Genomic DNA, 10,878 nt, shown 5'->3' on the forward strand with positions numbered 1-10,878 from the left:
ATAGATAGATAGATAGATAGGCCTTAAGAGCCCTGGAAAGTGCGTTGGTTCAATAAGTTTATATTCATTTGGTGATTCACCTCCTCTGTTTTTATGACATTTTTTTTAAAACCACTGCCTCTTGTGTATCCCATTTAACTCGATTAAAATAGTGGATTCTTTGTGATCTCATGTTTTGCTTCCACAAACCCAAAAATCAGTGCACAGTTCCGCCATGGTGTAGGATGTTTGTGTTTTAATTGAAAAAAAGTCTGTGGGTATGTGTTGGTGAGATAAATAGCCAGGGGATGTAAGGATGTAGATGCAGAAGTCACATCCTGTGGTCTGTGACAGGAAGAGGGCAGTACCTTGGTGTGTCAGCAACCACCTGCCCGTGACACATACGCGTATCTTCGCTCATATGTGCACAGATTTTTTATTGTGCACATAGAACTGGCTACAAGCTGAGGTCATTCGCTATAAAGGAAAATAAGTGGGACATGAGATGAGAAGATGAAAGCAAAGCGGGGAAGACAGTGAGGAGGCTGTTGCTGACCAGAAAGAAAGCATTGTGGTGATGGGAGTGATGCAATCTGGGAAAAGGACAGCTGGAAAATGAGGCAATTATCTAGTTTAATAGGGCAGGATGTAAACCATATCTGTCATGCACACATCCTGTATGAATGCATGTCTCTTTCCTTCTCCTCCTAACGAGAATAAGCATTGATTTACTGGCAACTTCCCAACTTGAAGTCTAGTCACTCAGAGGAAGAAAGCAGGAAAGGGTGAGTAGTTTTCAGAAAAAGTCACATCCTAAAGATCACCAGTGGGTGGCCTGAGGGCAGCCTCCCTGCGGAAAGATAGGAGGTGTTGCAGGAAATAAGGTAATACGCAAAGTAATTACTTCATTTCCTGTTCATAAAGGAAGCAAGCACTGAGCCAAATTTCAGGAAAGCTTTTTATTTCCAAGAGACAAAGTCCTGCCATCGAGATTTGAGTGGGATTGACCTATTGCTCACATGACATTGGCAGAGATGTGGGGTTTTTTTTTTACACTCTTTTGTCTTATTGTTGTTGGCAGGAGAATGCTTGTTTTATTAGACAGCAGCTGGGGGATTACACACACACACACACAGATGCACATTTAAAGACCTTTCTACATGTGTGCTCCAGGCAAGAAGGGTCGACAAAGTCGTAAATGTCTTCCTAAAGGAACAGCATTCGTCTCAGGCAAATACAAAAAGAAAGAAATTACATAGTTTGGTTTTAATGTGTTGCGCTGCATATTACTACACACACGCAAACAATCACACGCTTACAGCCAATAATGAGCTTTTGCAAGTGATGTGGGGGCAATAATTTCATTTGTTTATGACATCTGACATAATACTGCAGCTGGCCTGAGTGAGTGGATCTATAATGAGGAGCTGTGTGTGTGTGTGTGTGCTGTATACCCAGCATGCTTCAGTTGGACTCCCATCGCTGTTGACCAGAGTTTCTTTCCATTGGCCTTCACCAAACGGAACAACTGACTCTCTTTCTTTTCTGAAATGCACTCCCTCCTTCTCCCTCTCTCATCCTATGCAAAAGGAGCGCTCTGCCTCCTGACATCCATAGCAACCGTTGTTTGATTCTTGTAGATCTTCCATTAAACAATAAACTCACATCACTGCATATGAGCAAGCTGCTCCCTTTACCTCAAAATCCTGGATCTGGCTTCCTTCAAGTAGAGTTGCAAAGTCTCCATGTCTTTATGTAAAAGTCAAGGGCTCAAGAGTGAGTAAAACAGTAAAATATTTCCAATATTTCCAAATATTCCATGGTCTACATCAGGGATTCCCAACTGGAGGTACTGTAGCCTACCCCAGGTACCCCAGCAGTTGCACGTGGGTATGTGGAAAGATAGTAGCTCAACTAATTTAAAAGAATAGAAATTATCATTTGAATTAAAAAATATATCCTCTTATTGAGTCAGCTGTATTAAGTTAACACCAGGTTTTAAGAGTTCTGGAAAACTAGTTAGCAAGCAAGAAGAGTTTTAAATAGTTAGCTGAAAGTGGTGGATGAAAGCTTAAACAGAAAGCTTAAAGTAATGGATAAACAGTTAAACTAGTTAGCTTAAAGTCATAGATAAATAGTTAAAGTAGTTAGCTTAGAGTAATGGATTAACAGTTGAAATAATTAGCTTAACATAATGGATAAACAGTTGAAACAGTTTAAAGTAATGGACAAATAATTGAAATTATGAGTTGTCAATGAAGGGGTATTTGAGTTCGGTGGACAGGGCTGTGGTCCTACAACTGACCAGAAAGGTTGGGAACTACTGCCCTACATCAAAAGACTGTATTAGCTTGGGCTGTCATCTCCTATGCCACTGTAAATAGTGACCATTTCCTCCTCCTGCCACTGCTGTAGTTACTCAGCCCATTAGTGTGGTCCAAAATAGCCAAGTGCGACGGTGAATAAGACTTTGTCAAGTCACCTGAGGGACTCATGAAAGAGGCGTGGGAGCCTTAAAGTTAAAACAAATGTTCAGTGTCACTCAACAGCAGTCTTTTGACTGAGCTGAGGGCAAAGTTAGGCTTTTGTAGAAAAGAAAACAATGAATGTGTAAAAGAGAAGCATAAGGTTTCAAGTACAGTCAAATCGAGCCTTAAACACCCTTTTTCACAGTGAAATGTGTCCAATTCTGAGATGCTGAAGTTTGTTTTTGACTTTCCCGCTCATGTGGATGTGCTGTAACAGTGGCAAACAGTGAGTCTTTATGTGTCCACTGGAGCTCCATGGGTGAGTCAGAACCAGAAAGGGCTCATTCAGGGGTGAAGTCTAAACACTGAGACCTCCATGTCTCTCCAGAACAGACAGAGAGGGAGAGATTAGACCTCCAAGGCCCTCCGAAATGCCATTCTGCCGTTCATTCCTGACCAAACTCACACAAGTATAGTCATGTGTAAATATAAACCTACAGAGCTAAGCACATATTCAGATAATCTATGCACTACTTCCACAGTTCCACATTACGGTATTAGTGGAGAAATGCTGAAACAAGGCAGTTCAACATGTTTTGCCTTCATTGTATTTAGCAACCTTTAACGGCAGATGGGCTATACAGCAATTATTGAGTGGCTCTGGGTGTGGTTGTTCATAAGTATTTACCCTCAAGTCCCTGGGTTTTCCATAAAAGAGGGATGAGGGAGAAGAGAGGAGAAGGGGTGGAGTGACGAGGCGAAGACAGAGACATGGACGTGGGGGGAAGAGTTTGACTTTGAGGTTTGGATGCGAGGAGGAAGAAATTCCTAGTTAAATTACTGACTGACGCTGCCGCTCAACTGGAGACATCGGCTGAGGTTGCCCAAGGCCTATGTCTCACCCTGGGACACTCCCTATCGTTCTCTTCCTTCTTTTCTCTCTCTCCCAATCCCCATCTCTGCACAAACACCCACTATAGCTATCGTAATGTGCAGATCACATTAAGTCACCTCACATCAAGCGGAAACGTGCAAGGCTTGACGAAAGGTCATTTTCGACGGCTAACCTTTATCAGTCAGGCCCATAGTATATCCAAACAATAAAACACATCCTAAAAGCTCACAGAGTGACTGTGTACAGCAGAATATCAAACTAGACTCGGTTTTCACTGTGCTCACAATAGTCCCAGTGTTATTTTTCCTGCTCTAGTTTGAGAGGAAAAGAGTTTAGGAGAGGCTGTGTGGGAGAGGTGCGGAGAGAAGCCGCTGGCACAGGTCCAGATGTCAGAGCAGCACTGCAGTGAAATGGGTTTCCAGGGGAAAGTAAGGTCAAGCTAAGCTGAGGCTGAGAGATCACGAGGCATAAAGAACTCCATCATAACCATGACCATCATAATATGTGCTTGAAGGGCTTCAAACTAATGCCTTCTTCATGTGCAAACTCAACAGATGAGCTCAGTTATAACTGTTGCAATCTGAAACACAAACAAGTAGCTAGAAAGTAACATTAGTGTAGAAACTTGAAGTTAATCTTTAACTCTTTGGAGGGGGATTTCCTCATTCAGTTCCTGTCTCAGTGTTCTTGTCGAAACCTGAACTTTGTTTGAAACCTTTTTTGGGCTTAAGCTTGGCATTATTCTTTCACATTGTTTCAGTCAACTATGGTCCTCACTGTAGAGCGGAATGTTGATGGTTGAATAGCTTTTGTGTTTAGTCATTAAATGGAAACTTGCCAGCTGCTTTAAATGATGTTGCTCTGACCGTCCAAATATCTAGATAGCAAAACACAGAAACATGTTATTTAGGACCTTATTTTTGCTGTCAGCGAGGAATGTGTTTTTGCTGCAGTCGAATAAAAACATCCTGAAATTGTATTCCCTGTAACTTATAATCAACAGCATACCAAATAGTTGCTTAAATCTGGTTCTGGCTTTGATAAACAACAAAAGTCAGGTGGGATATCATGTGTCTCTGTGTCTGTTTCTAATTTAACCCTCCCCCCCTTCTTCATACTGAGACTGGAGTTTCCTCAGATTCATTGTGCAATATTTCTCATGAGCCACACTGTTGTCTCCTTCTTGCTTTGCTTTAAAGTCATGGCTGCAGCAGTATGGTTACCTTCCCCCGGGGGACATGAGGACCCATTCCCTTCGCTCCCCTCACTCCATCCCCTCGGCCATCGCCAACATGCAGAGGTTCTACGGCCTCACTGTCACCGGAACCTTTGACACCAACACAATTGAGTGAGCACCTTCACACAGCTTTATTCTAAGTAGTAAAATTACAGCATACAAATTAAAGCAGTCATTTTTACGTTGTTTTGAGCGGACCATGTCTTGTCTTTGGCAGGGCCATGAAGCGGCCACGCTGTGGCGTGCCAGATAAGTTTGGTGCCGAACTGAAGAGCAACCTGCGGAGGAAGCGATACGCCACCCAGGGCCTGAAGTGGAACAAGAACGACATCACTTTCTCGTAAGTCAGCCAATCTGAATGTGCTGAAACTGCAGAGACAAGATGGAACAGTACCTGAAGCACACCATTTTACACAATGACTTTTTTGATTAGTTTAATGTTTGATGTAAGACAACCCAAGCTGCTGAGGTGACTATTAAGCAACTGATGTGGTTTTTCTATGAAGACGAAATAACATTAACTCTGTTTTACCTTCTCCACCCCCCACCCCCACAAACCTACACACACATTTCCCCACTCTTCAGTATACAGAATTACACCCCTAAGGTGGGTGAGTACGAGACCCACGAGGCCATCAGGAGGGCCTTCAAGGTGTGGGAGAGTATCACCCCGCTCCGCTTCCGGGAAATCCCCTACAGTTACATCCGGGACAAGGTGGAGGAGTTTGCAGACATTATGCTGTTCTTCGCAGAGGGTTTCCATGGTGACAGCAGCCCGTTCGATGGCGAGGGGGGCTTCCTGGCACACGCCTATTTCCCTGGTAATGGCATCGGTGGGGACACCCACTTTGATGCAGCTGAACCTTGGACTATTGGAAACAAGGATCTGTCAGGTAAGGCTCTGTTGGATCTATGTTGAAACTGATATTTTGATAGAAAGGATTTTTTCTTTTGTGATTCCTTTAAATGTGATGACACAGATGTTGGGAGTTGCTTTGTATTTTGGCAGTCAAGACTGAATTGTGCTGTTGTAAGCAAAACGCAAGCAGCAACAGGTCCAGTCTTGGGTCAGTACATTTGAGGAAGGAATGCGGGAAATCCCCTACAGCTATGTGTGCTTTATGTAAGATTACGTAAATGATGAAGTGTTTATTTCTGGTAAAGGACAAAGCTTTGCAACATCAGTTGTTTTAGTCAGACACATCTTCACATGACCTGCATCATTTTATTTTTGTTTTACTGATGTAATAAGTTTTTGCCTGTGCTTGAGTCACTTATAAAGAAAGAGAGAGAAAAAAAAGAGAAAAAAGAGAAAACTGCAACATTTGCTCCTTCTCGTTTAGTTCCCATTGTCTCATTAGCACAATAAAACTCCCCCTTTTTTATGTTTCCCACTTTGCTTTCATTTATTTGGGGAAAAAGGTAAAATGAAATGGTGTTTTGATGTTGACTCTGTTTTAGGTAATGATATTTTCCTGGTTGCGGTGCATGAACTGGGACATGCTCTGGGCCTGGAGCACTCTAATGACCCTTCAGCCATCATGGCTCCCTTCTACCAGTGGATGGACACCGAGAGCTTCCAACTTCCTGACGACGATCGCAGAGGCATACAGCAGCTTTATGGTGCGTTACCGAGAGTTTACAATCGAAGTGATCAAAAAAGAGCTCTATATTTATCTGCTGGTTGCAATTTTCACTATCAGATTCAGAATTTAAATGACACACCAAAAGAAACCTGTAGACTTGAAAAGTAGATGTTAAACTCTAATTTTGGTCTTTGGTAGTCTGTACTGTTCTCTCTGTATAACTTGTAATCTACATGGGGGATCATTACATTTAATTTGATGTAACAGGACAAGCATTAAATGATGTTGACAAGTTATGTTTCTCGGAAAATCATTTTCATATGTCTTTGTTCACATAGGGTCTAGATCAGGCCCTCAGCCACCCCCTGTAACACCCCGTACGCCGTACCACAGCCCCCAGCCCACATATTCACCTGACAAGCCTCGCTTTGGCCCCAACATCTGTGATGGACACTTCGACACCATCGCCATCCTCAGAGGAGAAATGTTTGTGTTCAAGGTAAACCCACGCAACCTTGTTGGACTTTTGATATTCCAGTTTGTCATAAATCTTGTTAATAAATCTTTTTTCTCTTTCAGGATAAATGGTTCTGGAGGGTACGTAACAACCATGTTCTGGATGGATATCCCATGCCGATTGGTCACTTTTGGAGGGGATTGCCGACTCATGTCAATGCCGCTTTTGAAAGTGAAGATGGGAAGTTTGTTTTCTTTAAAGGTAAGTCTGGTTTTAGTATATTGAGAAAACATTTACAGGTTTTCCCTTTCCCTTCATCATCATCATCATGCGGGCAACATTGTCCGGTTAACTCATAAGTGTTCTTCCTCTGTTTCTGTATCTCTGTGTGTCCCAACTGCCAGGTGACAGGTATTGGGTGTTCACTGAATCAGTTCTGGATCATGATTACCCTAAAAGTATAAAGGAAATGGGCAACGGGCTTCCCAAAGACCGAATAGATGCTGCTCTCTTCTACACCCCCACTGGACAGACATTTTTCTTCAGAGCAAACAAGTAAGTCATCTTACATGTGTGTACAGAATCCCACTATGGGTGAACTTCATAAATAACTGATACGAAGGAAAATCTATTTGCGTCACCACCACCAAAACGTGTTTGAATGTTGACCATTTAAGGTCCAAATTCTTGAAGTCAGTCATTTATCCTGAATTACTAACCTGCTTCTCATTTAAACATTAAAACAGACGTTGAGGGAGTTTGTTAAGCCTCCACATGTTTAACCAAAGTCATAGTTAAACTGGGTAAAATATGGCAGTCAGTGATTACAGTGCAAAAATTCACCTAAATAAACAGTTCATGACAAGTGGATGCTCATTCTTTTTTGTAAACAACTGAGATTGCTCATGCCTTATGACCAGTCTGGCTGCTGGAAGAGTTAACAACAATCCATCTGCCATATTGTGGCAGAAACAACACCAATTTTGTGGTCCTTCTAGTGGTTTGGTCCAGTAGAAACAAACACACTGAATCAGCTGAATCAGAGCAGGTCTCTTTTTTACTTTTGGGGATCAAGTCCAAGTCAGGTCCCAAGTTATTCAAGAGAACTCAAGACAACAAGTCAAGTATTAATGGTTATAGGAACAGTCTACACCAAGTCTCAAGTCACAAGTCCTTCAGAGCAAGTCCCAAATCATGTAGGCCAGGTCCAAGTCAAGTCTTTCTTCAGTCAGAACAAGTCTGAAGTCAAGTACCAAATTCTTTTAGGTCAAAGAAAAGTCTCAAGTGAAGTCTGTCAGACCAAGTCTCAAGTACCATCTTAAGTATTTTGGGGCCAGTACAAGTCTAGTCACAAGTCCTCATAATCGAAGTTTAAGTCAAGTAGCAGGAGGAGTCTGAATGTGACCATCTGTTCTTTGTTTAGGTATTACCGTTTCAACGAAGATACACGCAGTGTTGATGATGGCTATCCAAAATTAGTTAATGTGTGGCAGGGAGTGCCTGACAACATCAAGGCAGCTTTCATGAGCAAAGATCAAGGTAAGGGTGGTGTGTATAATATTACTTAGATTATTTTTTCACATTGTAATGTGAACCGAAGGAGCTCTTCAGTAGCTTCAGTTCAGGTTTGTTTCTCACATTTCTTTCTTCCACCCCTTAGCGTACACCTACTTCTACAAAGCCAACAAGTACTGGAAGTTCAACAACCAGATGATGCGCGTGGAGCCGGGATACCCCAAATCAGCCCTACGTGACTGGATGGGCTGCCCCAACGAAGACCCCAAGACAGATGGAAGAGGAGGTGGTGGCGGACACGACAAGGACAAGGAGAGGGAGAAGGAAAAGGAACGGGAGGATAAAGACAGAACTAGAGATAGAGAGAGGGACAGAGAGAGGGACAGAGAGAGGGAGAAGGAAAGGGAGAAGGTGGAAGAAACGGAGGTGATCATTACTGAAGTGGATGTGGAGGAAGGGGTCAGTGGTGGCAGTGGAGCAGCGGCGGTGGTGGTGCCGCTGTTCCTGTTAGTGTGTGTGATTGCGACGCTGGCAGTCTTGGTGTTTTTCCATCGGTACGGTACCCCACGCCGACTCCTCTACTGCCAACGATCTTTACTGGACAAGGTGTAGACGGAGGGAGAGAGGAGAGAAAGACCAGGAGAGAAAGAGGAAAAAAAAGAGGAAGGAAATGTTGAAGGCAGATAATAAGAGCAGGAAAGAAAGAGATACAAGTGGAGAAAGAGCAGAAGGAAAGTACCAGACTTGCATTTTAAAATATTTTTTACCACTGCCAGATTCCTTTTGCTCTATCTCTCAACCACTCCGTCCTTCCACTTTTTTCATTTTTTTTCACTCCCGTCTGTCTCTGTATGCCTCGTGGTTACTGACGCCAGCTCATTGCTGTTTGTTTTAGCCTTTTTCAATGTCTTATTTTTAGTTTGTGTCAGTGGTCAGTGTTTGTGTCCTTGTGAATTTCCGCTTCGAACCTGCATCTTTCATGATGCCCATTCTAGCATGTTCCTTTGAGTAAGCAAAGAGCGCGTTTGATCGCTTGTTACAACCCCTCGTTAACTTGCACACACTCACATCAACACAAATATTTGGAAACCACAGTGGCATAGTCATTGTGTTTCTTAATCTTCCAGTAAAGTTACGTGTCAGAGCCAGTATGGACCATAAAAGGGAAACAAAACATTAGCTTATGTCCTTACGAAGCATGAGATACACTCCTGTCAGAGTAAAGCAATAAATGCAACTGTGTCCTTTCCTTTTTTATATCAATGTCTTTAGTGGTGATTATTATTATGACTATTACTATTATTGTTGTTGTCCTCTGTGTAAAGAATGTGTTTTTGTACATTGTCATTAAAAAGTCCTGCTGGACAGTGACATACAGTTTTGAAAGTGGCCTTAATTTTATATGTGGGGACAGTGAATGGGGAAGGGGGTTATGTATTCTTGAAACTTGATTGTTTTTCTTTTTTTTTTTTTTTACCTTGAATCCATCTCAAATGAAAATAAATTGAAGATCTGAAAATGACTCCTTTTTGTCATTGTACTTGTTTACAAATAATGGTGCTTTATTAATAGTCAGGGGTTATAAGCAGTGAAACAACAATGATAATGATACTAGTGATGATGATAATAATGATCTAGTTTTCTCACTGAGATTGTGTGTGCTCTTACTTATATTTTTAATCTTTTCCTACCGAATAAAGTCATTTCAAAAGGCTTTATGTGCTTTGATTTTCACTTAGCAAATCATTCACCTAATCTTTCTTCCTTTGTGCCATCTCTAAACTGCGTTTAGCTGAACTGGAACCACTCACCCCCTTTAATTCAGTCATTTTCCAACTTAGACTTAACTGCTTTCATATCATCCATCTCTTACCTGCACTATGTACCTCTCACACTGATCACACAGCTCCTCTGCCTGGTCCTCCCCAGTCTTCCTGGACCTCCAGGTTTCTTGCTCCCCGACTGCACCACTCTGCGTTACTGGGGCTCGGAAACTGGCAGGCCAGAAACTGGGTCGGAAAACGCGGACTGGATCCAAAGCTTAAGTAGAAACAGGGATGAAGACGATTGTGTGAAGCCGTTGCTGCACAGCAGGAAAACATATCTCAGCTATATGGTTATAGAGAGTGTGTGTGTGTGTGTGTGTGTTCTTGTGTTTCCATACTTATGAGGACCAACAAGCCTTCACAAGAGTGGGAAGATGAGGAAAATCATGCAACCTTTCTTCAAGGCTTAAGGTTTGGATTTAGGGCTCGATAAGTTGTGGAGAGGTTTCATTTTTTGGAATGGGCTCAGTGAGAGAATGCAGTCAGTCTAAGTCCTCACAAGTACAGCAATACAAACATGCTCTCATGCATGTTTTTGTGCAGCTATAAATGCCTTTATTTGTGCATTATGCACGGTGTATGTGTGCACTCCCATCAACCACCAACCAGCCAATAAAAGCTCAAACAGCAAACTTAGGCGTCTCCCCACTCCTTAATGATCCCACTAATGAACAACTGCCATACAACCATCAGACTCACTGTAAAGATGACTGACTGCGAGAGAAAGCGAGTGGGTGGGGGTCAGCGCCTACATGATATGTTATGATTACAGCAATGGGGCTTTTTGCAATTAAAATGATGAGGTATTTTCCTATTGTGCCGAACAGATTTAGGGCGCCCATTTGTCTCTACTTCCCTGCAGTGTTGTGAAGAGCCGGGGCGGGGAGAGAAGTCACAAGGCTTTTTTTTTTTTTT

General features: G+C 42.4%; 1 protein-coding gene across 1 annotated transcript in view; it reads left to right on the forward strand.

Moving 5' to 3' along the window:
* mmp14b (matrix metallopeptidase 14b (membrane-inserted)) overlaps positions 1–9,659 on the forward strand; it is a 12,122-nt gene extending 2,463 nt beyond the window's left edge. Inside the window, exons 2-10 of the mRNA XM_035670213.1 lie at positions 4,542–4,690; positions 4,797–4,919; positions 5,165–5,472; positions 6,041–6,202; positions 6,504–6,664; positions 6,745–6,883; positions 7,027–7,177; positions 8,046–8,161; positions 8,283–9,659. Of these exons, the coding sequence (XP_035526106.1) occupies positions 4,542–4,690; positions 4,797–4,919; positions 5,165–5,472; positions 6,041–6,202; positions 6,504–6,664; positions 6,745–6,883; positions 7,027–7,177; positions 8,046–8,161; positions 8,283–8,749 (1,776 nt within the window). The 3' untranslated portion in view covers positions 8,750–9,659. The remainder of the gene's footprint in view (positions 1–4,541; positions 4,691–4,796; positions 4,920–5,164; positions 5,473–6,040; positions 6,203–6,503; positions 6,665–6,744; positions 6,884–7,026; positions 7,178–8,045; positions 8,162–8,282) is intronic.
* The last annotated feature ends 1,219 nt before the right edge of the window (positions 9,660–10,878 follow it).

Source organism: Morone saxatilis, unplaced genomic scaffold (assembly GCF_004916995.1).
Source record: "Morone saxatilis isolate NCDOM2014 unplaced genomic scaffold, NCSU_SB_2.0 Contig23, whole genome shotgun sequence".
Lineage (NCBI taxonomy): Eukaryota > Metazoa > Chordata > Actinopteri > Moronidae > Morone > Morone saxatilis.